Here is a 26827-nt window from a genome sequence, read left to right as displayed (position 1 = left end):
CACGCCACGCCATGCTATGCTATGCTGCATATACCATACCACATCATATCATGTTACATCACGTCGTTTTTACCCCGGGAATTGAGTTGGATTGGGCTGGGTTGGGTGGACCTGGCATGCCATGCATATAAGATAGATACGTCGATGTCGACGTGGTGCAGTCGGATAGTATATATATATACATACACACCACAAATCACACACAATGCAATGCAATGCAGTACAACACCAAACAAGGAAATAGAGATATCCATCCTTCGATTTCATTGGCCTTCTTCGCGCTAGTACATCATGTCCACCTTTTATCTAAGGCTTTACACCCCAGCCTTTCTACACGGAAACTCGCCTTTCCACAACCATGAATAAATCCATCTACCTAACGCTTGTTTCTTACTTTTCCTGGCTGACTAACTAGTCAACCAACTCTCTCACCCCGTTCATCACATTCTTCTATACATACTACACTACACTACACTACACTGTACAGTACAGACACCCAAGATCCGACCATTCAGCGAAATATCTCGGCATCTGCGCTTTCTTCATAATCTATAATTTCGAATTTATACCATGTACAGTAGTCAGACAGGAAGAGAAGCGGAGAGGGGAGATGTATATTGATATTTGATAGAGAGCTTGGGTGAGTGTGACTGGTGGCTGTGAATGGTAGGGTGTGTTGGGATACGCTGAGGATGGGATTGGCTAGGACAGGACAAGAGACAGACTGCGTAGACGTAAAGCAGAGCAGAGGAGAAGAGGAGAGGCGGAAAGCACCATCGTGACAAGTCTTGGCGGGATCAGACTTCAAGGTTTTCTTACGGATTGGGCTGTTCTATTGCATGAATCTTGTTTTCCAGTCTTAAAATAGTAGACAAAATGTTGATTTGCACGCGGAGTGTGTTGGGGGTATAGGTATAGGCGTACACGATACTACACGACACAATACAATACAAAACAACACGATGTGATACGCTGAACTCAGGATGAGATGTACCAGCGCTTCCGACTTTCGACACGGCTGCTTCGATACAAAGGCCAAGGGGGAGAATGCAAGAGAGTAGGCAGATAGTGATTCAGTATTCGTGGTGTTTATTGCGAGCTTTGTGGAGATGAGGTCTGTTCTATCGTATTGTACTGTATTCCAGTATACAAGAGGGGGATATTGGTCGTACATGTTATACATCTCCATCTCCACATCTCCACATCTCCATACTTCTACTTCTACTTCTACTCCACTACACGCCGCTACAAGGGTATAAAAAATCCACCATCTATCCATCGCCAAGCATAAGATTGAGTCGAGTCACATCCCATCCCACCCATCACCAACCCACACTATATCCACGACACAAGCCCGCCACTCCCGCCCTGCCCCTCAATCCCCAGCTGATTCAGCATATCATCCCAAGCCGTCCAGCCCATACTCTCGTCCTCCATGATCGGCGAGTCGAGCTCGTTCATGGTGGGGGACGTGTCGTCCATGGCGGGGAAGACGTTGCTGCCGTATATGGGGAAGGCGGTGTTCATGGCGGGTGGGAAGGTCATGCCGTTCATGCCGTTCATACTGTTGTTCATGTTGTTCGGCAGATTCGCGTCGTTCATGCCGTTCATGTTTGCGGGGTATGTGTTGTGGGACATTGCTGGGGCGAGAGGCGGGTAGCGGTTCATCGGATTGGTTATGCATGTGCCGTCGAGTGTCATGTCGTCCATGGGGTTGACGCCTATACTGTCGAGGTTGAAGTTGAGTACATCGGGGAAGGTTGGGTGATGGTTGATATTGTTCGTGTTTGCGTCGTTGGTCATGTTGATCTGTTCAGGTGCACCCGTAGTCAGGATATGAGCCGACCAGCTCAGGGGTGTTGCAGCCGAGTTTTCACCCAGCCTAGGTGCCAGCGGTTTGAGCAGGCTATCCAGATTTTCTGGGCTGGGTTGCTCTGTCGAAGTTGGAAGTGCGTACGTCGAGCCCTCGCTGGATACGTGTTGGAACAAGAGCGGGCCGTTTTTCAGTTCCTGGCTTGCCCGTTCGAGTGCGAGCTCCCTCTCTCTCGCTGCCCGGGCTTTCATCATCAGTCTCTTTATGGGTTTCCACACCAGTCCTTGCTTGCGGGTCGACGAGCAGTCATTTGGCGAACACCACCATTGATGAGCGGTTGCTTCGAGGGCGCGCCACGCTCTTTCTACAGCTGCACCCCTGGTTCGGATGGACAACTCAGACAGCAGGAACGCGATAGCATGCCATTGGATCCAGGTGTTAAAGTGCCAGCTCCATTTCATGGTTTTCGATTCGGATTCTAAGAGTATAGAGCACTCCATCACCTCCAGAGAGGTTATGAAGAGCTTGTCCTTCGTTTCTTGGGAGTGGGATGAACCTACGGTAATATCAGCCTGGAATCAGTAGAATAAAGCAAAGATCTTACCATCATCTTTTCGCAGAGGTGGATGAAAACCCATTAACCAAAGTTTACTAAATACCAGACGCATCAACGTAGCAGTTACCCAGCATATAGGGTCAGACATATCAGAGTCTTTAAAATACTTGATCTCCATCTTTTGGAGGCAGTCATTGATGTACTTTTCCTTATCTGCAAGAGCGACATCCGCAGCTTTGCCGGTCTCACTCGACATGGACAGTATGCGACGCACCAGCACAAAGGCATCATAGCGCAATAGACACAACGACATGTCTGTGAAGCCTTGCCGTTCTTCAGGGAAGTCAACCATATCCGGATCAAGGTCGGAGTCGTTGATATTAAGAGGCTGCAAGTCAGAGTATTAGCACTGCCCGTCGATAGGTAGTAGTAGAAGTTACCATCTTGGCGTCAAACTTCATTTCAAAGAACATGGAACTAATGCCATGATCTTCAGTTGACCGCCCATCAAGAGAGCAGATCTGCCACCATAGCCGTCTGCGCATTTCGACCTCAAAAGGCGGGAGCTGGAACTGGGTGCCGTCTCTATGGATACCGAGGGTTTGCGCAATGCGTGTAGCCAGGCCGACCAAGGTCCAAAGCAACCGGGGGTCGTCGTTTCCTCGAAGTAGCGCCAGGAAGATGACATAGGCCTGTAGAACAACCAGTTCATTACAATACAAAAAATTCGCCCTGGCCAGCGCCTGCTCGAGTCCGAAGCGATATTGGTTGAGAAGGGTCTTTCGATCTTTTCCCCATTTGTCCATGCATTCTACATCAGTCGAGCTTGTAATGGCACCATAGTACACCACAAACAAGAGGGTTTCCAGAGCTTTACTGATCTTGTTAGGATGCAATACAGCATCGTGTAAAGTACGCTCGAAGGTGGGGACGTGCAACACCCTGAGCAACGGCTCGACTCTCTCTTTGTATATCTCCCAGAACTGACATGCTTGGTCGGGTGGAGGACGCAGCAAACTCAAATCGACATTTGTAGAGCTGTAGCCAAAGATGAAACCTTGGTGTTGCGACGAGTGGTGGGATGCGTCTGGGGTGTTGGCGTCGTCTTCGTCATCGGATGGCTCAACCAGAATCGCCTTGAGGTCTTCCACCTGGGAATGTCAGTTTGCGTGGTTGTGTGGCAGGGTGGGACGGAGTCGCACCTCGTTATTCAGACTCGTCCATAAGCCGTTCGCAATGTACCGACTTCTGCCCTTCTCGACCACCAACCTATCAAAGCGAGTTGCTAGTGCATCTACGCTCGCATCGACCTCCGTGTTCGGGCTGCCATGTGTACTGCCATGTTCGTGATAAGCACTCTGCTGCTCGCGTGTGCTGCTCTGTGGTGTATGCCTGCCCTGCTCGGCAGCTTCTTGTTCGTGTCCCTCGACTTGGGCATTCAAGCTCGATACCACACCCTCTAAGCGCCTGAGTCTCTCGAGGAGTTCGCTGTCTTGCGGTTTTCGGCTCCTTCTCGGCGCGCGACCAGGGCCAGGAAAGACACACTCAATTCTACCGCGCACGCAATTTGAGCAGGGGAGCTTCTTATCGCACTTGACTTTTCTTCGGCGACAAGTGACGCATGATCGTAGGTTCGGTGTGGGACCAGATGCGGGGGAGGGGCCGTTCGTGGGGCGGTCCGGTTGCTGCGCGTGGTCAGGCGAGTTCGTGTGATGTGGCGTGTCGTCGGCCATGGCGCCTGTTGTGGCTTCACTCTCTCCTCAGCAGGAGGAGGTAGCTTCTCGAGATATCACTGACTCTAACGTCAGGGCGGGACAGGCTAGGCCCTGATCGATCTCGCGCTGAACCAGCTTCGATGCGCCGTGGAAGAACAACGACGCATCAAATTCAGCGCATGTCTGTGTTCGTCTCAAAAACCAAGACCAAGACCAAGACAAAAGACGATAAATGTGACTGGATGTGATGCACGACAGGGTCATAAGGCAGGCAGATGTGTCTGCCTAGTCTGTAAACTCCGCAGTTAATTCCGCTCCCCGCACAGTTAGTCATCATCTTACTTCAGAAAACAACCCTCTTTGAGCCTGCCGCTTACTTTCTTTTTGTTCTTCAACGAGCAACCCATCCGCTCACATGTCTTCGAATAGAGCTTAGCGTTCGAATACTTTTTGGTCACTTCGCTATGTATATCGGCTGCCACTCTCCAGCGCTATTCGACCACATCTTCACCGCTGATGCGCCCAAGTAAACGGCCTGTCCCAAACCTCAAAACTCGTTAAGCGCGAAGAAGTGATGTCAGTCACTGCGCTTCAGTGGCGCTTACAGGCGCCACCTCCGTTCGACTTTTACTACGTATAACACAGCCCTGATGAGACAGCAAAGCTATTTGTGGCTGAGATAAAGAATAGTCAATGGCTTTCTATAAACATTACAGCGCATTATTAACAAGAGAGCGCTCTCCATTTGACCACGGAGTACCCCAGACAATAGCTCAGCATTGGAAGAAATCGACGACGCTTTAGAGGCCCAGGCCCTATCGTCTGATGTGACGTCATAAGTATATTCATCGTGGGCTTGACGTTGGTGGTGAGTTAGCAGAAAGCCTTTTTATCTTGTCGTACTTATGACGATTCTGAAGCTGATGGCGCCAAATCAGAAAAATCGGAGGCAGGTGTTGTATCGCCATTTGTACCTGCACGTTCATTATAGTTCCGAAAATCACCACTAGTTCCCGAGAGGCGTCTTTCTAAATCCCCGGATCATGATAACGTAGACCCCCTACTCGTCATCCTGAATTTCCTTCACTAGGCTGCTTGTTTTGCCAGGTCTTTAGTGCGCATGCGCATCGGAGCACATAGGCTCTGACAGTCTCTGCATTGTCTCCAGAATTGTCGTTCTGTTGCGACGTGCCGTCCTCGTTTCCACGAGAGCACCTCCCGGCAAACCTACCATCCTCTGGAAGCTGAAACATCTGCGCACTATGGGAAGTTTGCAGGAATTATGTCAACCCACGGTTGACATCCCTCGCTAGAGCGCGCAAAGAATTCGCCGACGTTGGCTTTAGGTCCGGTAATCGCAATTCCGACGATGGGAGTGACGCACGCCGATTACATGTTACCAACTAACTAACCGCTTTACAGCTGACGGCCTCCCATCTCATCGATTGACTAACCGCTTTTTAGCTGACGGTTCTAACGCTAACATCAACCTGGTAGCGAAACCTAAACCAGATCCATGGTACGCATGCAGATCAATGTGCTAACTTTAACACTATCATCTCCACTAAATCTCAACCTGGGCAAAAGTTATTGTTGTGGAGTAGGTATAAACAAGATGACTCGCAACAAGTTAAGTATCTCAGCATCCTCCTCTCGGTGCACCGTTTGTCAATCCGTTCCTCCGCCAGCATGCGTTCCGTCATCCCCTCTCTCGCTCTCCTGAGCCTTCTCCCGCTTTCACTTGCCGCGCCTGCCCCCACCGCGGTGCAGCCCCCGGAAGTCACAGCCGCCCCTTTACTCGAAAATGCCGCACCTTTGGAAGAGCGTCAACTACTTGGCGCCCTTCTAACCGGTCGAGTGAGCAGCCTTCTGAAGGGCATAAACAGTGCTATAGCTGTACGGAACCCCACTGCTGTAAACTCCCTGCTCGTTCAGATCACGCCATCTGCACGACCAACTGCTATATCACAGTGTTCAGCTCTGCAGTCATCGATTTGGGCGAACCCAACGGGGCGCACAGATTTTCCCAATGCGGTCGCGATACAAGTCGCTGTTGGTCTTGGACCACCTTTGGCGGGCACGCTGAACACCGCCCTGACAGGCGCTTTGCCAGTAGGGGAAAACAGTATTACGAACAACAACCCCGCTCCATCGACCAAGATCTTTCCGAAGAAGGACAGTGCCGATGCACCATATTCGTTAACTGAAAGTGCGCTACGCCAGGCGTTGTTTATTCCCTCAAGTTTCACATACGGAAAAAAGCCACCCACCATATTCGTCCCCGGTACTGGATCATACGGCGGTATCAACTTCGGCAACAATCTGCGGAGATTGTTGACTGGCGCTTCATATGCTGACCCGGTCTGGCTCAATATCCCTGGCGGCATGCTCGCTGATGCTCAAACCAACGCCGAGTACATCGCCTACGCCATAAACTACATATCGGCAGTGTCAAAGAACAGCAAAAAAATCTCTGTCATTACCTGGAGCCAAGGCGGTCTTGACACACAATGGGCATTGAAGTACTGGCCCTCCACTCGCAAGGTAGTCACGGACTTCCTCCCGGTGAGCGCGGATTTCAAAGGCACTGTCTTCGCCAACGCCCTTTGTCTCAGCACCTCTTCTCCCTGCCCGCCCTCCGTCATCCAACAACAAGCCACGTCGCGATACGTTGCTTCGCTCCGCTCCAACGGCGGCGACTCAGCATACGTTCCCACAACATCATTCTACTCCTCCTTCTTCGACGAGGTCGTAGAGCCGCAATCAGGCACCGGCGCATCCGCCTACATGAACGACGCACGTAAAGTCGGCGTGACGAATGTCGAGGTGCAGAGTGTCTGCTCCGGGGCTCCAGCGGGAACTTTCTATGAACATGCTGGTGTGCTGTTCAACCCGCTCACGTACGCGCTGATTGTGGATGCGTTGACGCACGACGGGCCTGGAAGCCTGAGCAGGATCAACAAGGCGAGCGTTTGCAGTACGTATGCAGCGCCGGGACTTGTCGTTGATGATGTTATTTCGACGAGCGGTCTGATTCCCATTGCTCTTGTGTTGCTGTTAGCGTACCCTGATAAAAGGACTGCAGAGCCGGCGTTGAGGTCCTACGCTGCGTAGTGCTTTTGTGAGGTGTATATCAGGCGTTGAATATGTAAATCTTGTGTGTAACGACCACACATTCTCTTATGAGCTCAAACACACTTTATGACTTTATGCAATTGAAATATATTGATTTTGTGTATGTGAGCGTTTCATGCCTGTATCTTCTGACGGGAAGCAACCCTACTCACAACCTATTCCTACGACCTATTTGAGGCACTGTGATTGCCAGCCGAGTTACTTTCCAAGCAAAACATTCTCCAGCCACGCTTATAGGTTACACCTCACTTTCCCTCCCACCATCTTGCATCCCCACCAAGTCTACCTAACATTCACAACACACACCACCACACTACCCAGACCCAGACCGAAACTCATCAGCCCCTCCATACCGCCCCATATTACCATACCGCACCACCGGAAACGAGCTCACGATATTAGAAAACCCAGGATGCACGCCAAACCCGCGCGGCGCCTGCTCAGAGCCCGCCACCGGAAACGAAGGATACGTGTTTCCATGCGCACTCCCCGTACCGTTCTCGAAGCTTGACGGTGAAGAGACACGGACGGGCGGTGAGTAGAGGTCAGCGCGTTGGGGTGAGGGCGTGGTTAGTGAGGTGGGGAAGGAGAGGGGTTGGAGTGGGTAGTCTCGAGGCGGGCGGAGATGGTAGGTTGGGGTGTTGAGTGGGTTCGTGGAAGAGGGCTTTGGTGCTTGGGCTGGAAGACTGTGTTGGACAGGATTTTGGTGCTTCACTGCTGGCGCTATGGGGCGATATCCGGTCTGATGTGGATACGAAGTGAGATGCTGTTCGAGGGTTTTAGCATATGAGGGTGTGTGCTGCTGTTGATATGGCGAGCCGTGATTTGCGTACACCCCAGAGACATGATTCTGCGGTAAATCCGTTAACACTGGGGTTGCCGCGGCCTGCAGTTGCCGAACCCACGACGAAGTAGCAGCATTTCGAGCGTGAACTCCTTCCAGCAACCGATTCTGGCGTCGATAGTATTCATCATCGGCAGGTGCGATAGTAGCCGAGAGTCCCGGAGCAATGTACTGACCGGGCTGTGCGTGAAGCAGACGGGGGTCGATAACAGCCTCAGTGGGTGCTGCTTTCGGAGGTTCGACAGCTGGACGTGCCGATAGAAGGGAACCGTGAACTGGGTTAGCAAACCCGTTTGAGTCGGTCTGAGCCATATGCGTGCCTTCTTCTCCACTCCGGTCTTGCTCCACTAGGCATGCTATCCGCTTCTCTTCGTACTCAACCCATGCGTCACTCGCTACATGGCTTCTCTCCAATAGCTTGAACGGACCTTTCAGCTGTGCTCGCCGGATAAGGAACTTGGCGAGCGGCTCTAGGTTGGCCGTGACGAGAATGAGGTCCGGTGCGAGATCTTTGTAGCGATGCAGGATGGCCATGAAAACGCGCTCGAAGAGCAGGTCGTCGCCATCGGTTGGGTAGTCCTATCGTCGTGTTAACTCTGAGCAAATTGAACGTCGGAGGAATACTACACACAGGCTTGACGAGGCAGAAAGCAATGGCCCGTTGGACTTGCGGCGTGAGATCTGCGTCGTAGGGTAGTGTGGAGCTGAATGCGTAGCGGAGAAACGGTACAAGAATGTGCTCGACCCAGAGGGGCTCTATCGGAAGCTTGGGGATGCTCATTGTGGGCGTGAGGGTGATTGAACTCTACTCGGTTGGTTCTACGTGGCAGGAAAAGCGTGAGAAGAGTTGAGTAGAGACTATCGAGCGACATTTGTGGTTTTGGGTCTTTGTTTCACTTTCACTTTGCGCGGTAGCAGGTGAAATGATACGGTAATGTTGAATTATTCATATGCTTTCACTTACGCTGCTATGTGGTTTAGTGACGATACAGATACGCTTGTGAAATAACTTCATGACTCTAAGAGTGAAACGGACCGCTGGAACAATAGGATAATTCTTATCTGAGTTTGGTTCGTGTTGGCACCATGACTTGAATGTGATTGGGAGTATCACTTAGAACTAAAATCAAATTATCCAGTGGATTGGGACTGAATTCCTTCCTAGATTGTTGAGAAGGAGTAATTTGTGTTCTAACTACTGGGCAAGAAAACACACAAATAGGATCGATAATAATCGAGCCTTCAGAGAGACTGGTACAAGGGAGTTCTTAGAAATGAAGAATTGCTTGATGCTTTTATGTCTGATACACTTCAAGACACATCGATATGTACTTGTCAACCGTTTTTGAATCTATCTTATTCTCCTTTCCATGATAAACTCAATTTCGTAGGGTTTGGCTGTTGTGAAAATACTCGTCACATACTTGCCACTCTTATGTCCCAAGTAAGTTGATCCTTTTTGTAAGTTCTTGTAGTAATGTAGTCGAAGGAGACTATGGCGAGGAGGACGACAGCGAGGAAGATAATAGCGAGGAATATTACAGCGAGGAAGACGACATTGTAGGACGCTACAGCGATAAACACGACACTGGTATACCAAAAGAGTTGATAAGATATCTCCGGATGAGGAAGTCTACTCTGCACAGCCCTATCAAATGGGGGTGTCTTGCTACCTGGAAGGACGACAACCCGTTCATAGGGTACCGGCATTCTGCTTGGACGTCTAGATTCACAACCTTCCCAGCCATCATCGAGAACATGTACAAAACAATCGGAGAGACCCTACTGTCACAACACGCATCAAAGCCAATCGACATACCAGAGAGGACGATGCAGATCGACATCCACAAGGTATTTCCTCACTGGCTTGCTAGCACTGACTATGAGGTAGACGAAACAAAAGCTGTTCTTCAGGAACCCGCCCCAGTAATTGAGATATCGCGGTGTTTGTAAGGACTTTTGCAGCAGCCACTAGGGATAAGCAACTAATCCAAGGCCGCCTCGAAGGACCAGACTTCAAAGTTTGAAGTAAGAAACATTATACATGCCCAGAAGCAAGGAGCTGCATTTGTAGCCCGCAAGATTCTAGCATGTTATCAAAGTGTAAGCCTTCTATATATATGCAGAAGCAGTGTTTCTTAACATCAGCTTACACCTAATAGGTTGTCAAATGTTTGCCTATACGATTCAATCAGGCGTATGGTCTGACCTCCGACAACGACTTCCAGAGAACAAACACACCATATCCAGAACACTTTGCACTCATTGAATTCGAGGATAGAACATCAACCTTGTTACCCTTGTCCATTCACATTGCAGGCTCGCGTGCCCGGGCAAATGTTCACGAATGGAGCAGGGCTCTAACTGGTGCTGCTACCACAACCTGCCGTCCGTGGGACCGATCAGGCGAAATAGGAATCAGCATCCGAACTCTATTTAGTGGCTTTCCGCTGCTTATGGTTTCAGACACTGTTATATTACAACCCTATATCTCATCAGACACGTTGAGCTAACTAAGCAGAACACATGTGGTTGGCGTAGTGGCGGCGAAATCATGCAATAGCTTGACAACTACAACTAAGTTTAGTATATAGCTCTTGTGCCTGAATTTTGTGTAGTATACGCCTTGTGTGCACTTAAATAAATTTTAGTTGTGTAGTTTTGTAGCTTGTAGGAGCCACAAAGGATGTAACTTCCTGCTTTTACAGTTGACCGAGAGCCAGTTCGGCGGATTCAGTTCTCAATGTCTTGTGGGCGTAACGTTCTCAAAGAAGGTACAATTCACCCTTCCAAAAGAACGCTCTGGACGCCAATGGGCGAAAGATGCTCTTCGCCTTCTACATTCAGTCGGTCCCAAGAACATCTGGATTGGAGATGTTGAGGGTCGGACCCTCTGCGAACCTTTTGGAGGATTCCATACTCAGTTTGGAATTATCAACTCCAGACACGCAGACGTTTGTTATGAGGGAAAGTTTTGGTATCCTGAATGCGAAGACACAGCAGAAATAGCCTGTGCAATGATAGCAAAGGGCGCTCTGAACGGCCTGTCACAAAAAGCTGTGCAAGATAGAGTAGACGCCGCGCTCAACAAGACAGGTACTCGCTCAAATCCCTTAGAGCTCAGGGAAACTTTGGTCGACCTTGGGTTTAAAGAAGAAAAAGCAGTGTTTGTCCACTGGGCTGCTGGCAAGCTAGATATTATAGGACTGAGTTGCACTCTGCGTATTCGAGCACCCGTTGTGGAAAATGAAACAGATATGTTATTCAATCTTGAAACGGTAGCAAACGTAGTTGAAAAATCCATTTTCAAAATCATTCTTTGACCAAGCTACTTTCCACGTTCCGGCCCGTTCATCAACTATCCCCCGCCTCACCTTCACTGCGCGTCACTCTCACATCGCCCTACTCCCGCCAACCTCTGTCCATCACAAAATACCACCAACATCACTCTTCTCGCTCGCTGCTTTCTATCCGCGACGCCGCACTTGCTAAAACAGGTGCCCGCAAGCCGTACTTTGTATATCACACGCGCGCGGCTACAGCGGCTTCTCAGCCTAGACACGCTCTATCGTAGGTACGCAGCAGCGTGTCTCACTGAACAATTCTGACTTTACTCGCCGGACGTTATGGCGGCCACTGGCGACGTTCTGCCTGCCGACGACAAGCGCAATCCATCATACTACGAGAAACTTGCCGGCTACAGAGAGAATGATTTATAACTAAAGACAAGAATGGCAAAAGCATGAGACCTCTACCTAGAAGAAGGCGGCACCGAGATTCTCAATCTGCCTCGGAAAGCGACGTGGGTATAGGGTAGGGCCTCTCGGTCAACTGCAAAAGCGGGAAGTAAGTTACATTCTTTGTGGCTCCTACGAGCCGCAAAACTACACAATTGCAATTTGTTAAGGTACATGCAAGGCGTATACAGCTACAAGTTCAGGCACAAGATTCCTACACTAAACTTAGTTGTAGTTGTCAAGCTGTTGCATGATTTCGCTGCATCCTGGTTCCTGGTATTTCGATTGGTCGAGAGGGGGCCTGCATCGCAAGGCGCCACTCTTCAATGGCTACTTCCAGCTGCAGCATCTCAAGATCGTCGTTCAGGTCCCAGGGGACCTCACGATTGAAGTCAAGCATACACGGACTACTGCATACCTCCTTCTTATCAACGTTGTGACTTTTACAGAGATACAGGCGTGGGGTTTAATGAATATACAGTTTCATTGTAGGAGGTCTGCACACGCCATGCTTACAATCAAGCTGCGTCAGGCGCGTCTATGAACTACCGACCCGCCTCATGCCGAGCAGTGAACGGCCATCAACGCACGCATACACGCCTCCTCGCTGACACCCCGACGCATCTCTCGACTCAGGACCAATCTACCTATCTCGCGCAAAAACACAAATATTGCGACGACGAGGTTTCGATCTAATCGCTGCCGCAGCTACCCGCACGCCGATCTGCGCATGACGCTACAAAAAGCGGGACCTAGGAGCCTCAACACGGGTGCTAGGCCTAAGCAAGCTAAGTAATCCGCTTGATCCTGGCGTCGAGCGAAACTCAAGCCAGTGAAAAAGTTCCCCTAAGCTTCTACCTCCTTGCTAGCGCGATACAACGTAGTCCATAATTGATAAGCCGTGAGGCTCAACCGTACCGTGCGTTGTGCATGCGAAACAGGGTGCGTGGTGCGCAGTTTCGGTATCTGTGGGGTTTGGCGAGGTTTGCTAAAGCAGTTACATGTTATCAGTTGCTTGATGGTGATAAGGGAGAAGTTGAAGGGTTTTGCGGATTGCATATTCTGCACATCCTGGCTGCGAAATTCGCCGATGCTGCGCCCATAGGCCAGACCGTACGCTTGCAAAAGCCGATTGCGGATCGCAGAAGGCGTTTTTTTCTCTTGGCCTAGGGAATTTTACTTGTGTAGGGCGCTTTGCTACGGGCCTTTTGGAGGTAATACATGCTGCAGAGCGACATAGGAGAGACTACAGATGTCCCTTTTGTGCCGACACTAACCTAACCACTCTTTCGTGGGGTAATATTAGCAGAAGTCTGGGGTACAGAGGCAGTGGAATCTGCCTGCGGGACTGCGGAAGCGTTATTTTCCATGTCCATTTCGTTGGTCACAGTAATTTGGACCTGTCACTGCCGGCGCACCCAACCGCTCTCGACCAATCACCAGCGCTCAATGACTACAGCATCTTGCGCGACCGTACTCTTGGGAGAATGGTATCCATGGCTCAATTTCGGTGTCTGGGGAACGCCCCACAGTAGGCACACCAGACCTATGAGTTAGGTGCGCGAAATTACGTCTTCGTCGGGCCGATCCTCGTTGGGATTTTTGTGACAAAAGAGGGCGTCTGGCTCGTCTCTTAAAGACTCGTAACCAACACCTTCGTTCTTGTGTGTACATCTCCAACAATCGCCATGTCTTCTCCTCCATCCTCTGAAATCAAGAAGGGCTACGCCCCAGGGCACGTAGACGCCGAGTCGCAACATGTGGCCGAAGATGCCGTGTTCGGTGAGGTGGTTGAGGGTGGCCCGGATTATCGCGCTGTATGTTACACCGTCGCCAGTAGTGGGAGTTTTCGAGCTGACAGTTGTAGGTTGGATGGAAAGGCACTGTTGCCTTGATGTTGAAGACGCAGATCGGACTGGGTGTGCTCTCTATCCCTGCTGTCTTCGACGTCCTCGGTCTGATTCCCGGGATCTTGTGCTTGTTCATCATCGGTATCATCACTTGCTGGTCCAACTACGTGGTTGGCGTCTTCAAATTACGGCATCCTGAGGTCTACGGTATCGAGGATGTGGGCAGCATGCTGTTTGGCCGTGTTGGACGAGAGATTCTCGGCGGAGCGTTCGCATTATGGTGGGTTTGTGTTGCTGGGTCTGGAATGCTCGGTATTTCGATCGCGTTGAACTCGCTCTCTGAACATGGGACATGTACTGCGGTCTTCGTCGCCGTCGCCGCCATTATCGGGTTTGCACTTTCGAGTATCCCAACATTGGGCAAGATTACGTGGGTGGCGTGGATTGGTCTGGTTGGTATCCTCTCAGCCAGTATGTCTTCTACCAGCATATCCTCTCGTCTGTCGGTATCACTAACGATGGACAGTCCTCACCGTCACCATCGCAGTAGGCCTTCAAGACCGACCACCAGCGGCCCCCTTGACCGATGGACCCTGGAAATCTGACTTCAAACTCTTTGGTAACCCGACATTTGCTGAGGCAGCTGCGGCCTTGACTTCTCTTGTGTTTGCGTATGCCGGTACCCCAGCGTTCTTCAACATCGTGTCCGAGATGCGTGATCCTCGCATGTACACACGCGCAGTCATGATCCAGCAGAGCATTTCAACTTGCTTCTACGGCGTCGTCGGTATCGTCGTGTACTACTACTGCGGCTCGTACGTTGCATCTCCCGCCCTGGGTTCCGCAGGAGCCATGATGAAGAAGGTGTGCTACGGTCTTGCGCTCCCGGGTTTGATTGCTAGCACTATGTTGGTCACACACGTAAGTTGTTCCCAAGCATAATACACGGTAACCATAACTCACGCTTTTGTCCAGATCAACGCCAAGTACTTCTTCATCCGCACACTCCGTGGCTCGCGTCATCTCAACCACAACACCCCAACCCACTGGATAGTTTGGTTCAGCTACACCGCCGGCGTTTCACTAGCCGCATACGTCATCGCCAGCGCAGTGCCTGTTTTCGGCGGTCTGGTGTCTCTCGTCGGTGCCCTGTTCGGTACGCTCATGTGCTTCCAGCCTATGGGTTGCATGTGGCTGTATGACAACTGGTCGGCGGGCAAAGCGACCAAGTCGCCAAAGTGGATCGCCATGGTAGTTTGGTGTGTGTTCGTCATTGCGTCTGGAACCTTTTTGATGATTGCCGGCACCTATGGGTCGCTCGTGGAGATCATAGCCAGCTACAGTGTAAGTGGCGGATCGAAGGCATGGACGTGCGCGGACAATTCGAACTCGACATAGTCGCGTTGGGAGAGTGTCGATTGCATTTGATATGGCGCTTTTCAAAGCTGATGAGTTTGACGAACTTGTATATATGAACCATTAGTTGGATTGTTTCCCTGTAACGAAATTATGTTTGACTTGTACATTTCTCGCCAACCTCTCCCCACAGCCGAATGTCGTGTTACTTCTTACCTCTCGTCCACAGCCCGCGCAACCCCTCCTCACTTTTCCCTAGAATGGGGTCTTTCCCGGGTACATCGACACCCCACACCTCCTCTTCTTTGCCCTCGTGCTCCCCACCCACAGCGAAATCCCACCTACCACCATACGGGTAAGCCCCCATCATCATGAACTCACCCTGCACTGGCACCTTTGCGAAAAACTCCTTTCTCTTCTCCTCGCCCTGCGGACTGACATCCGCAACATCTTTCGGCTGATGGAACACCAACTCTGTCGTCTCTGGCCTCGGCGCGAAGGTCTTGTGACTCACTCCTGCTGGGATGATAAACACATCGCCCAACTTTGCTTGGATTTCTATGCCTCCATCTTCACGTCGGGGAAATCCATCGGAACCGTGATCTGAGACGCCGAAGCGTATTGTTGCGCCGTGTCCGGAGATCACAGCCATACATTCGTGAGTTGTGGAGTGATAGTGTGACTGGATGTCTGGTCCGTAGCGCGCGATCCATTGCGATTGCCAACCATTAGAGGCAAATAGGTCGAAGATTGCGTTGGAAGTGAAAGTGGGGGACGAGACGAGGGAGAGGAGGAGGGAGGGGTAGTGGAGCAGCGGGTAAGGGGAGTTGGGGATCAACGGAGTGGACGGTAACCGGTAGGAGTGGACTTCTATCGCCATTTTATCTTGTGGGAGGCACGCGGCTTTACGTTGCAGGCTGAGGAGGTCTTATCGTCGGAATAATATCCGTAGTTGTTGCGATGTGGAGCTCGGATAAGGAGACGGTGTGGGGTTGGACGAGATGATGTGGGGTCGGGGTCGGATAAGGAGTTGCGTCTCGAAATGGATGGAGTGACACAACAACGTCGGTTCAACGTGGTTTGCCTTTTGTGAGAAAAAGGATTGACCGATAATAACATTTATAATTGTTGTTGACGTTCCATTGGCACGTGAACGGCGTGCATGTCAATCGTACTCGATAGATAGCTGCCGACGGCGGAAACACTGCCCAAAAGAGGACAAGCCTCACGGAATGAACTCCAGCAACTTGCGTACTCCGAGTTCCCCTTGTCTCCAATTTCTCTTTCACCATTTATTATTTTCTTGTTCGTATCGTATCCAGGTAACGAGAAAAGGGCTTCTAATCAATCGTCATCCTACCTCTTTGTCTTCTATCAGTCTTTCCACGCATGCCCCTAGGCTACCGTGAGTCAACCGATTATGTCATAAATGTGTTGAGGATAACATTCAACTTCAGCTTAATGCGCAAGGTTTTGTATTTCGCAGCCTCGAACATAGTCCCTAATCTGATTTTTGATCGAGAAGCAGGTGAGCCCATGCATATTTACATCATCACAGGTTAGACATGAGCTTATTACGGCTGGTCAGAAATCCCCATTCAAGATAACTGAACGCAATCAAATCCCTGGTCACCATTCTGCTAGGGACCTTGAACAGTTATTCGCGCTTGCACATCATCCGGATGGCAAAGCTTTTCTCTACCTCTCGAATTAGCAATTCGACGCCCGACGAATGGACTTCGATTACTGCAGACTAGATTCAGGAGGTTCTTACTGTCATATCCGTACTATTCATCATCGGGACCATCGTCGTGTATGATGAGCGAGTCGCTGTAGGCTCGTTTGTTTCATCGAGTGCTCGTTTGTGTCGAAGCAACACAACGAGTTGCCCGTGCCACCGTCTACGCACAATCGCAGAGTGTACCGATTGTTTGTGTGACTGAAGTACCACATCTGTCAGCGGTTGGTATGGAACAAGAGGTACACCATGCGTGTGAAATATGGGACACACCATCAAAACATTATAAAAGTTGAGTAACAGCATTCGAAGAGGCGAGAATGTATCGGATTGCAGAAACAAAATGAAGAGGCAATAAGAAGCACTGGGTATTGAAGTTCTAACATTTGGCAGAAGTCGTAGCAGTGTGCCACCTTTGGGAGCTGGTTGCACTAGCTCTGAGGAGCAAATACGATTGGATCTGCAAGCTGAGGAGCGTTCTGCGTAGAGGGTGACAACCTGCTGGACCCTCCACCAGAAGTCGGCCGCGATCCCCGCATTCAGTCGAGTGTCCTCCAATTGGAGTTTAGACCGTTTGCGGGGGCGAGGCAACACGATGTCATACCCAGCTTTGCAAACTACCCGGACTCCCAAATGCGGTAATCCGGGGCGACGAGCCGGGAATATGGAATTTAGAAAGTGTATGTTCAAGGTGCCATTTGCTCTTCGCTATATTATTCTTTGACTTCCTACCATCAATCTACCTGCCTGCAAGACTCCATGATGACGCCAACACAAACAAACGACACAACCGAAGGCGGCGACAATCTGGTGAACGGTTTGAAACAAGAAGAAGAGATTGAGCAATCGGCAGTGAAGAGGTTGTCGGACGAGCAAGACCATGTGTTGAAGTCTTTCAGATTGCTGATTGCAGATCTATGCCAACAGTTCAACGGGGGGCATCCTGGGTACTTTCTCCACAACCGTCGCAAAGATACAACTGACAGTTACACAGAGGAGCAATTGGCATGGCAGCGATTGGAGTTGCATTGTGGAAGTATGCGATGCGGTATGCGCCGCACACGCCAACCTATTTCAACCGCGACCGATTTGTTCTGTCGAATGGTACTTTCTCATCCACCAAGCATCAGGACATAGCAGCATGACTGACAGATGGCAGGTCACACATGCCTTTTTCAATACACATTCCTCCATCTCACAGGCTTCAAAGCCATGACCCTGGACCAACTGAAGTCTTACCATTCCGATCGTGTCGACGCTCTTTGCCCAGGTCACCCGGAAATCGAGCATGAAGGTATCGAAGTGACGACGGGCCCACTGGGACAAGGCGTTGCGAACGCCATCGGTCTAGCCATGGCGACGAAGAATCTACAGGCGACATACAACAAACCAGATTTCGATGTTGTTTCGAACCACACATGGTGTATGACCGGGGATGCTTGCTTGCAAGAAGGTGTAGCACTCGAAGCGATTTCGTTCGCGGGCCATCTGAAGTTAAACAACCTTACTCTTATCTATGATAACAATCAGGTCACTTGTGATGGCAGTGTTGATCTCACTAATACCGAGGACATCAACGCAAAGATGAGAGCATGTGGCTGGGATGTCATTAACATTGAAGATGGATGCTTTGATATCGAGGGCATAGTCGAGGCGTTGAACAAGGCCCGCGCATCGACTGACAAGCCCACCTTTATCAACGTACGGACGATTATCGGACTCGGTAGCGCTATGGCAGGGGACGCCGTTACACATGGGCAAGCGTTTGGGGCCGACGATGTGGCCAACATGAAGAAGATGTACGAGTTCGACCCGGAAGTGCACTTCATCATCAGCGAGAAAATGCGCAAATTCTTCGCAGATATTCCTGCAAGGGGCCAAAAGTTGGTGCAGGAGTGGGACAAGAAAGTGCAGCAGTATGCCACAAAGTACCCCGAGTTGAACGCAGAGTTCCAGCAGCGAATCAAGGGGCGTCTTCCTGAAGACTGGAAGGAGCTAATTCCCAGTTCTTTCCCGGATCAGCCCACGGCCACAAGAAAAGCGTCAGGGCTGGTGTTTAATCCTCTTGCGGGGAAGGTCAATAGTTTTATGGTCGGCACTGCAGATCTATCACCGTCAGTTAACATGATATGGAAGGATAAGGTCGACTTCCAGCACGTAAGTGATGCTACACGTCAAGGGTGGAGTTGTGTGCTGACCATATATAGCCTGATCTAAAGACTGCGTGTGGCATTACCGGAAACTACAGCGGACGATACATCCACTACGGTGTGCGAGAACATGCCATGTGCGCGATCTCGAACGGTTTAGCAGCTTTTGCTCCCAACACCATCATCCCTGTGACATCGTCCTTCTTTATGTTCTACATTTACGCAGCAGCAGCAGTTCGCATGGGCGCGCTGCAGCAACTCCAAGTCATACATTTGGCAACACATGATTCTATAGGTACTGGTGAAGATGGTCCGACACATCAGCCTATTGAGTTGGCGAATCTCTACCGAGCGATGCCCACCTTGCTGTACATCCGACCAGGAGATAGCGAAGAGACTGCAGGTGCGTGGATCACGGCCATCGAGGCAAAGAATGCGCCGACCATTATTTCGACATCGCGACACACTCTGCCACAGTTGCCACAAACAAAGCGAGACTCAGTGGCAAAGGGCGCGTATGTGTTAGACGAGGTTGAAGACGCAGACGTAACCCTGATTGGTGTGGGTGCTGAGCTGAGCCATGCCGTCGGTGTTGCAAAGGAGTTGAAGAAAAAAGACATCAAGGCGCGAGTCGTCAGTTTCCCGTGCCAGCGGCTCTTTGAGGCTCAATCATTGGAGTACAGGCGAGACACGCTGCGGCGACATCGCGGAATTCCTGCTATTGTGATTGAGCCATTCGCGCCCAATGGTTGGGAGAGATATGCCGATGCCGGTGCTTGCATGAGGCGATTCGGTCATAGTCTTCCTGGCAAAGCTGCGTACAAGATGTTCGGCTTCGACGTGCCGTCACTGACAGTGAAGGTCGAGACATATCTGCAAAAGGTGCAGGAAGATCCTCTCTTGCGAGGAGAGTTTGTAGATTTATAAATGGAAAGATCTGTTTCCCTTACATGTAAGAATAGCCGTTGCATTGGTCAAAATACCGTCCAATTGTGAATTGTCGAAAATTGACGCGTGCAGTGAAGAACGCCGCGATGAACAGTGACGACTTGCTTACATGATATAGCAAGACCTCACCTGCGATCCATTAGTACAACTTATTTTTTGCTTTTGTCCAACAGCAACACGTGTCGGCGATCTCGTCGTATGGATAGACAACGTGGATTATCCCATGATACTGCGACCGCAAGATAACTTCTACCAGGTCATCGGAAGATCATATCTGCCATCCTTCACAGAAGTCACACCTGTTGAAAAAACTCTGTATTCTTGCAAGATCGAAGTTATCGAGATGTGCTAGCCAAAAACTATTTCCAAGCACTCGATGTTTGGGCATTTGCTGCTTTCCCCTCCTGATAAGTCTCACTCAACGCGTTGTACAAGCCTTTGATTCTATCAATCTCCGCTAGCCATTTCTTTTGCTCGGTCTCATCGCCAATCTCACCAACTACGTTCACCAGTGACTTCGCATGGAAGAATTTGTTCGTCCGATTGTACAGCGGTCTTCTCTCTAACTGTTCCTCAGTCTCCTCGCCCTTAACTCTAAACACCTGCTCCAGAATATCGATATCATACGGAATCGCAAACAGATCCCGACTATCCTCATACGTGAAGAGGTAGTAGAATTCAGTAAATCCCGACCATGTGATGCCGCTCAGACAGAGACTGCACGGCTCGTGTGTGGCGAAGAAAATGCAGTCTTTTCGCGGATCAGGACGTGTAGTGGGATCAGGAAAGTCGACGGTGAAGAACTGCTGGATGCAGTTTATTTCACCGTGAAGGAGGGGAGATACGCGTTCGTTGTTGGTGGCGACTGTTAGGGGCTTGAGGTCGGCGCGGGACAGGATCGCGGCACCGAAAACTTTGGATCCTGAGGAAACGCCTTTCTGGGTGAGAGGGATGATGTCTTGTTCGACAGTCTTGAGAAGGCTTGAGATGAGGGTTGAGGGAGAGTCTGCTTGGGTAGACATCCTGAGCACACAATATGAATAGATATGGGGAGATGATTTTGAAGACAGTTGCCTAAGTGGTAAAAAGGCAGTATGTATTTGGTTTCCTCGAGGTGGGTTCTAGTATATGTGTGAACCTTGCTCCCTCGTCTTTTTCCATGGTGTTTGCCTCCAGCTGATAGTGGGTTGCAGCGGCCGACTTCGGAGACTACCGTCGATACTGAATTCGGCGATCTCCGATAAAGGCTGGACTACATGTTTTGAACTTCAAATGGAGTTGATGGTTTATGACTGGGGAATAGTTATGTGGAGCAATCTCGATGTCGTCTTCCCCGCTGTCACTTCCCGCGATGTCGCCTTCCTCGCAATCATCGTACTCGCTATAATCTCAATCACTGTCTTCTTTCTCGTATTTCTTGGCTTTGCCCTTGCGTGGCATCGTGGCTGGTGCACGACTTGTAGAGTGTAGTTCCTCGCTGTCGTCCTTCTCGCCACAGTCTCCTACGATGTTGTCTTTCTCGTTGCTACATCCCGCGATATCACTTTCCTCGCAGTCATCTTACTCGCTGACCTTTTACACGTTACGTCTTAACCAAGAGGAACATCAGGATTCAGAAATACAGAAGTAGCTTAGAAATTAGAGGACGAGCTACCAAATGATAACTACCTAATAAACTTCAGTGCTGTGACATATGCTCCATCCACTTCTTGTCGGAAACCACTGGCAGATCGATAGTGTTTTTCTGCGGTTGGTGTATGGATAGTACGAGTTGTTGACATAGTCTCTTGCGGGGATGCCGCGTGCCATTGCAACTCACTTGTTACCATCACATCCCACCAATCCATTCAACCCATCAAAAAACCGACAAAAGTCCAGATACTCGCCCCACGGTTTGGCTTAGGGCTTCGCCCTGGGCCCTCGCCGGCTTAACAATTATTGACATCTTAATAGATAATTTAGCATCAAATCACATGTATCGTAGGATATAATAAGTATAATATGAAAGTAGAAAGAAAGAAAGACTCTTACAGACACAATACAGATTTCTGGCTACTTAAATTTGAATAATAATACTGTTATTACTGCTAACTCTAGACGTAAAATCTAAAGGTTAAAGTTTGAGCAAAAAGATAATATTTTTACTTTAACAACGTATATCTACCTACTAACTATAGTTACACAAACACTACGTAGACAGGAAAATGTAGTATTTTTGCTTTTACAACTTTGTATATCTAGAATTTAACAAATACTTGTGCAGGTTGGTATATATAAAATCTAAGTCAAATTGCTTGCTGAGCTGGAGTTAACTGTTAAGCTGTCTAGAGCCAACCTAAAATGGTTGGGCAAACCGTGGGGCGAGTAATACTGAAATCTTGGAAAAGATCGCAAAAAGCGCACGGTGGTATATCGAAAAAGCCAAAGCCAACAAAGCAAAACAAGACGAAGCCGACAACTTACAAAGGAACGGGGCAAAAAAACATGACAAAAACAAGGCTTCTCGTTTGCTCAGCCCGATGCAAGCAGGGTCCTAGTGGACAGGTAGACGTGCCGTTGTTTGATCATGAGTTATCGGTATTGACCGAGAGTAACCAACAACAACTCATAACGCGATCCTAAGTTTCAAGGGCAATTTCTACGTGACGACCTGAACCAGCACGACAGGCGAAAGTAAACAGATATGACATCACCGGCCAGAAGACTTTATACAGCCGCGTGTTCTCTAGCCATGTACTGTTCTTTTATTTCACAGGATATGTCGTTTGAAATTTGGTTGCACCAGAGTGCCATTGATACAAATCTCTGAGATGAGTCATCTGAGGATCTAACAGGCAGTTGAGAGCCTGAGGGCAAGCGTGATGGTTGGTGCTATACGTCAGGCTGGGTGTGGGTTTTCGCACGCCAGTCCAATGAACTACCCTGCAGCTTGTCGTCATAGACGTCAAAGACGACGACTCTCATAGGATGTCGTCAACGCGTCTGGATTGATGAGCTACACAGAAGCAGCATCACGTCAGTCTTATAATCTTGGCTAAAGTCACGCACCGCGTTTGCCGTTGTATGATTCGAGGGTGCGTAACGTACGCCTCGTGACTCGACGTTTGCGTCAGTAAACTCGGTGCTCTATACAGGCCGTCGCACTCCAACATGAATACGAGAGCGGGTAATGCGGCGCTAAGTCTAAACAAGGGCTCAACAAGAGGCCTGCTCACTGCCCGTTTGACAGCAGCTGTCTGCATTAGCGGCGTATGACCCCGGAGAAGCCATAAAACTGATCGATACAGATGGAACAGAAATCAAACCGAAGGGTCAGGAAGCGGTCGCAGTAGTGGTAAGATGTCCTTAAATTTCACAGGCTTCAACAGGTACTCATCAAAGCCAGAACTTTTCGCGGTGTTGCGTGCTTGTTCACTGCCTAGCCCAGTCAAAGCCAGGATATATGAGCGTGGAGTCGTGGTCGAAATTTTCCGGTCGCTGTCGACGTTGTGGGAGTCTTGGCTTTCTTGCTCTTCTTGCTGCCGTTTTTCGAGCCGTCGAATTGCTGCTACTGCTTGGAAGCCATCCATGACAGGCATACTGATATCCATGAACACACAATCAAACGGGTCTTCTTCTTCCAAAACCGCTTTTTGATACAAACGTACTGCTTCTGCACCATCAGGTGCTGTGGAAAATGGACGGCCTATACGTTTGGCAAATGCAGCCAGAACTTTGAGATTGATAGGGTTGTCGTCGACAAGAAGAAAACGCCTAAAACGAGACACGACGTTCGGGCGTGAGACAGGTTCGATTGTGGTTGCCTCTTGTAAGGGCGACGTTTGTGGTTGACAGAGCTGCTCTAGTGCTTCTTTCTCAACGTCTGGAGCAACCTGGTGTAAGCGATCGTCTGAATGTAAGCCAGAACGTTCGCTGTGAGCAGCTGTCGAGTTGTCCTCCTGGTGTACATCTGTCACAGATATTTGTGCGACCTGGTGACACGCTCCTTGCCCAGCGGTGTCCGAGATCGAAATTGTAGACATTGCCTCCTTGTCACTGGTCGCATTCAAAGCTGTAAGAAAAGCAGTCCTGACCTTTCTTTCAGTAATTGGCGAATTGATACATGTGATCTTTTCGACACCCAAAAACTGTAACAATCCTTTCACTGGTGTTCCCAGCACAACGATCGGCGGGAGGATTGTTTGTAATGAGTCTTTTGAAAACAGCTTTTCCAGATTGAGGTCGTCCGTAGTGGTGAGGGTATGCGTGTCGAGCAGGATCAGGTCCGTCTGTGGCATTGTATTCTCTGATATGTTTGCAATTTTCATACCGAGCATTCCCTCACAAATGTTCCGAATAGATCGCTGAAGCATCTTTGGCGGGGATACGATGCGAGGTGTACGCTCAGTAGTTTTTGGCTTGCCTAAAGCTATGCTAATCAATCCAAGAGACAGATTCTGTAATTTGTCCTCCGGGATGCCGGCGCTGTGTATTATCGGGTTGGTTGAGGATTCCACAATTTGTTCGAAAGGAATATTGAAAGTCACACGAGTTCCTTCGTGGTGGCGGCTCTCAACGAAAATTTTGCCTCCAAGCGATTCAACAAGACTTTTGGCAATGCTAAGACCTAGCCCATTACCCAAAGATAGGTTGTTCTCTTGCATGAACGGCGTGAAGAGATGGTACTTGAGAAATTCATGGCTCATGCCGATGCCGGTATCGGTGACACAGACGCTGATATGTTCAGGGCTATTGTTTGCCTTCTTCGAAATCCTCAAGCTGACATCAATGTATCCTGTGTCCGTGAATTTGAAAGCATTACTGAAGATGCACAGGAGGATTCGTTTCCAGGCACCCGTTTCGACAGACATCATCCAGTCACGGTTCTTCTCTATATATGTTGTGATAAATAACGACCTGGACGGATTGATTTGTATCCGACTGGCCGATGCATCCTGTTGCTCTCTTTTGAGGCCGGACTCCATCTGCATGGCAGAAGAATGACCCAGTGAAACCACTTCTAAGACGTCTTCGACGAGCGTGCCCAGATCAACTACCTCCTTTTCCAGGGGAGTATTGCTAGGGCTATTTTTGGGACGATCGGTCTTGGCCGATTGTGCATTGTGCGCACGGCTGTTTATTCTTGCGAACTCCAGAAGGTGGTCGAAAGTGTCGAGTAAAGTAGAGCTGCATGACTCAATCATTTCCACCATGGAAAGCAGATGTGGGTCGTTGGTAGTTTCTTGTATCAGCTCCACAGTCGCCAAAATTCCATGAAGTGGACTCCGCAGTTCGTGGCTGATAGAGGAGACAAAGTCTGATTTGGATTGTGTGTTCGTTGAAGCCTCTAGGCGAAGGATCTCAACCATCAACGAGTTTCCAAATGCTGTCAGCGAGTTAACATCGTTGGAATTCAAGGTCTTGGCAGTGTCGGATACCCAAACCAGACAGGTGGCAAAGCATGATTCTCTTTGGTAGTGCCACAGGGGCAGGAAGACTGCGTATCGGGCTTTGGGCACACACTCGAGAAGGTCTTTCCAATCACTGTCGACAACTGAGCCGCCACTTGGATCTTGATGGTCATCTCCGTCATGATCGCTTTCGTAATCGAGAACGCCGTATTCGTCCATGGCGAAAACATGGCCTTGTGGATACCTGTCCGTCAACCGTTGTATCGTTGATTGGCTAGGCTTGCGAATGATCTCCTCCAGGGCCCCATCGTCGCATCGATACTCGGAAAGCGGCATCGCCAAGAGACTATCTCCAGGTGTCATTGGCTCCACGATCCCATCAACTGTGAACGAAGATGACGAGCGGCTTCCCGCGTACTGAGCGTCCGTCGAAATCGTATCAAAAAAGACTAACCCATCCAAGTTCAAGGCATAGCCAATCACATTCGCAGCTTTTGTAAAAAGTTTGTTAATATGATAGGACATGTCCAATGTAGCTCGTTCGGAAGCATTGGGTCCCTGAATTGTTGGTTGGAGAGATTCATCTTCGAAATTGTACAGCGTTGACTCCCATGGACTGATAGAATCTGTTGTTTCAGGGGGCGTTGGTGTATCATCTGGAGTAATCGTTGCTGAAGGTTCCGAAGTAAGAGAGAGAAGTCCGATTGAACACCGAGAGACGTCGTCAGTCAGGTCTGCGAGTATGCCTCGGTCTCTGTTTGCATCCATGGGCCGGTCGTTCTCTACACTTTCATCTGCACTTGAGTTCAAGCCCATGCGTGGGGTCTGACTGAAGACGTTGAGATCGAATGGGCCTGCTTGAGCTCCGCCAGTTTCAATAGTGCCATGGCCGAGAGAAGGGACATGTCTGTCCGACCCGACAAAGAAGCGGAGTCCATCCATCATTCTCTCTGATCGTGTTCGGCTTGCTTCGACTCGTTTCGTATTCAAGTATGAACTGATGGCCTGAGTGACGTCCCGAATGGTGTCTAGAGCCTTAGGGGCCAAGAAGTCTCTTGACTTGTTGTCGACGACACAGTAACTGCCTATGATGTGTCCGGAAAGAGAGTGCAGGGGTACTTCGATATAAGACACCATGTGTGGGTAACCGACAACGTAAGGTCGTTCCGCGAATGAAGGGATTCGGCGAAAGTCCTTGATGCAAAAGTACGACTTGTCGGCGACGATATAAGGCGTCTCGGGCAGTGCCACATCTGTCTTGCCGTGGAAGATAGACATTGTATATGGACAGACGCCCCATTCGAGGGCGATTCTAGAAATGCCCAACAACAGAGGCTGCAGCGGGTTCTGACGTACGAGCGGCTGGTCCCGCGTCATCTCAGCACATACGAACTGACTGCGGTTGTCGATGAGGGAGAGGAAGGCACGGTCGCAGTCCATCATGTGCACGCCATGCTGCACGAGCGCGTTGAGTGTGAGGTCGCTGCTCGGGAAGGGATTGGTTGGGGGCCCAAAGGCAACGTCGAAAGGAAACGAGGCCGCCGAGAGATATCTAGAAGCGTCCTGGTCAGTAGCAAGCACAAGTCCCCAGTGCA

The 26827-nt window shown here is 49.8% G+C and overlaps 10 protein-coding genes across 10 annotated transcripts; 5 read left to right on the top strand and 5 right to left on the bottom strand.

The window, feature by feature from the left end:
* Positions 1 to 1082: 1082 nt before the first annotated feature.
* On the bottom strand, positions 1083 to 4349 carry P153DRAFT_401128 (uncharacterized protein). The gene is made up of 4 exons (XM_033671889.1): positions 3572 to 4349; positions 2810 to 3520; positions 2418 to 2757; positions 1083 to 2369 (listed from the first exon to the last, which is right to left on the bottom strand). The coding sequence occupies exons 1-4, from the start codon at positions 4100 to 4102 to the stop codon at positions 1336 to 1338; spliced, it is 2616 nt and encodes an 871-aa protein (XP_033518913.1). The 5' UTR covers positions 4103 to 4349; the 3' UTR covers positions 1083 to 1335.
* A 1424-nt stretch (positions 4350 to 5773) lies between these two features.
* P153DRAFT_302031 (alpha/beta-hydrolase) lies at positions 5774 to 7198 on the top strand (the record flags this gene model as incomplete). The annotated part of the gene is made up of 2 exons (XM_033664426.1): positions 5774 to 5848; positions 5909 to 7198. The coding sequence occupies 2 exons, from the start codon at positions 5774 to 5776 to the stop codon at positions 7196 to 7198; spliced, it is 1365 nt and encodes a 454-aa protein (XP_033518912.1).
* A 322-nt stretch (positions 7199 to 7520) lies between these two features.
* On the bottom strand, positions 7521 to 8910 carry P153DRAFT_411588 (uncharacterized protein). Its single transcript, XM_033672090.1, has 2 exons — positions 8695 to 8910; positions 7521 to 8642 (listed from the first exon to the last, which is right to left on the bottom strand). Exons 1-2 carry the CDS (start codon positions 8842 to 8844, stop codon positions 7533 to 7535), a joined length of 1260 nt encoding a protein of 419 aa, XP_033518911.1. The 5' UTR covers positions 8845 to 8910; the 3' UTR covers positions 7521 to 7532.
* Positions 8911 to 9337: 427 nt separating this feature from the next.
* P153DRAFT_361220 (uncharacterized protein) lies at positions 9338 to 9993 on the top strand (the record flags this gene model as incomplete). Its single annotated transcript, XM_033666973.1, has 4 exons — positions 9338 to 9391; positions 9455 to 9507; positions 9539 to 9914; positions 9955 to 9993. 4 exons carry the CDS (start codon positions 9338 to 9340, stop codon positions 9991 to 9993), a joined length of 522 nt encoding a protein of 173 aa, XP_033518910.1.
* A 3320-nt stretch (positions 9994 to 13313) lies between these two features.
* Positions 13314 to 15173, top strand: P153DRAFT_370922 (uncharacterized protein). Its single transcript, XM_033669140.1, has 4 exons — positions 13314 to 13617; positions 13668 to 14121; positions 14177 to 14571; positions 14626 to 15173. The coding sequence occupies exons 1-4, from the start codon at positions 13489 to 13491 to the stop codon at positions 15046 to 15048; spliced, it is 1401 nt and encodes a 466-aa protein (XP_033518909.1). The 5' UTR covers positions 13314 to 13488; the 3' UTR covers positions 15049 to 15173.
* Positions 15054 to 16083, bottom strand: P153DRAFT_370921 (uncharacterized protein). Its single transcript, XM_033669139.1, has one exon. The coding sequence runs from the start codon at positions 15884 to 15886 to the stop codon at positions 15212 to 15214; it is 675 nt and encodes a 224-aa protein (XP_033518908.1). The 5' UTR covers positions 15887 to 16083; the 3' UTR covers positions 15054 to 15211.
* A 59-nt stretch (positions 16084 to 16142) lies between these two features.
* Positions 16143 to 16691, top strand: P153DRAFT_133400 (uncharacterized protein). The gene is made up of 3 exons (XM_033662057.1): positions 16143 to 16411; positions 16464 to 16534; positions 16595 to 16691. Exons 1-3 carry the CDS (start codon positions 16239 to 16241, stop codon positions 16615 to 16617), a joined length of 267 nt encoding a protein of 88 aa, XP_033518907.1. The 5' UTR covers positions 16143 to 16238; the 3' UTR covers positions 16618 to 16691.
* An 815-nt stretch (positions 16692 to 17506) lies between these two features.
* P153DRAFT_390557 (uncharacterized protein) lies at positions 17507 to 19821 on the top strand (the record flags this gene model as incomplete). Its single annotated transcript, XM_033670941.1, has 4 exons — positions 17507 to 17691; positions 17739 to 17848; positions 17904 to 18901; positions 18952 to 19821. 4 exons carry the CDS (start codon positions 17507 to 17509, stop codon positions 19819 to 19821), a joined length of 2163 nt encoding a protein of 720 aa, XP_033518906.1.
* Positions 19822 to 20153: 332 nt separating this feature from the next.
* P153DRAFT_370919 (cytidine deaminase-like protein) lies at positions 20154 to 20981 on the bottom strand. Its single transcript, XM_033669138.1, has one exon. It carries the CDS (start codon positions 20862 to 20864, stop codon positions 20202 to 20204), a length of 663 nt encoding a protein of 220 aa, XP_033518905.1. The 5' UTR covers positions 20865 to 20981; the 3' UTR covers positions 20154 to 20201.
* Positions 20982 to 23159: 2178 nt separating this feature from the next.
* P153DRAFT_258775 (uncharacterized protein) lies at positions 23160 to 26783 on the bottom strand (the record flags this gene model as incomplete). The annotated part of the gene is made up of 1 exon (XM_033662806.1): positions 23160 to 26783. A coding segment is annotated over one exon (3624 nt), but the record flags the coding sequence as incomplete, so codon positions are not given.
* Between the last annotated feature and the right edge of the window lie 44 nt (positions 26784 to 26827).

The sequence above is a fragment of the Dothidotthia symphoricarpi genome (assembly GCF_010015815.1).
Source record: "Dothidotthia symphoricarpi CBS 119687 unplaced genomic scaffold P153scaffold_23, whole genome shotgun sequence".
Classification (NCBI taxonomy): Eukaryota; Fungi; Ascomycota; class Dothideomycetes; order Pleosporales; family Dothidotthiaceae; genus Dothidotthia; species Dothidotthia symphoricarpi.
The sequence above is the reverse complement of the archived record's forward strand: the minus strand, read 5'-3'. Positions and strand labels throughout refer to the sequence as shown.

What these genes read in the sequence shown, in the direction of transcription:
- P153DRAFT_401128 (XM_033671889.1), bottom strand. Translation starts at nt 4,102, where the DNA reads ATGGCCGACGACACGCCACATCACACGAACTCGCCTGACCACGCGCAG. An exon ending in GGACGAGTCTGAATAACGAG is followed by an intron (nt 3,521 to 3,571) that starts GTGCGACTCCGT and finishes TGACATTCCCAG; the next exon opens with GTGGAAGACCTCAAGGCGAT. An exon ending in TGAAGTTTGACGCCAAGATG is followed by an intron (nt 2,758 to 2,809) that starts GTAACTTCTACT and finishes TCTGACTTGCAG; the next exon opens with CCTCTTAATATCAACGACTC.
- P153DRAFT_133400 (XM_033662057.1), top strand. Translation starts at nt 16,239, where the DNA reads ATGAACTCCAGCAACTTGCGTACTCCGAGTTCCCCTTGTCTCCAATTT. An exon ending in ACGCATGCCCCTAGGCTACC is followed by an intron (nt 16,412 to 16,463) that starts GTGAGTCAACCG and finishes ATTCAACTTCAG; the next exon opens with CTTAATGCGCAAGGTTTTGT. An exon ending in GATTTTTGATCGAGAAGCAG is followed by an intron (nt 16,535 to 16,594) that starts GTGAGCCCATGC and finishes ACGGCTGGTCAG; the next exon opens with AAATCCCCATTCAAGATAAC.
- P153DRAFT_370921 (XM_033669139.1), bottom strand. Translation starts at nt 15,886, where the DNA reads ATGGCGATAGAAGTCCACTCCTACCGGTTACCGTCCACTCCGTTGATC.
- P153DRAFT_370919 (XM_033669138.1), bottom strand. Translation starts at nt 20,864, where the DNA reads ATGTCTACCCAAGCAGACTCTCCCTCAACCCTCATCTCAAGCCTTCTC.
- P153DRAFT_370922 (XM_033669140.1), top strand. Translation starts at nt 13,489, where the DNA reads ATGTCTTCTCCTCCATCCTCTGAAATCAAGAAGGGCTACGCCCCAGGG. An exon ending in GTGGCCCGGATTATCGCGCT is followed by an intron (nt 13,618 to 13,667) that starts GTATGTTACACC and finishes TGACAGTTGTAG; the next exon opens with GTTGGATGGAAAGGCACTGT. An exon ending in GCACTATGTTGGTCACACAC is followed by an intron (nt 14,572 to 14,625) that starts GTAAGTTGTTCC and finishes GCTTTTGTCCAG; the next exon opens with ATCAACGCCAAGTACTTCTT.
- P153DRAFT_411588 (XM_033672090.1), bottom strand. Translation starts at nt 8,844, where the DNA reads ATGAGCATCCCCAAGCTTCCGATAGAGCCCCTCTGGGTCGAGCACATT. An exon ending in CTTTCTGCCTCGTCAAGCCT is followed by an intron (nt 8,643 to 8,694) that starts GTGTGTAGTATT and finishes ACACGACGATAG; the next exon opens with GACTACCCAACCGATGGCGA.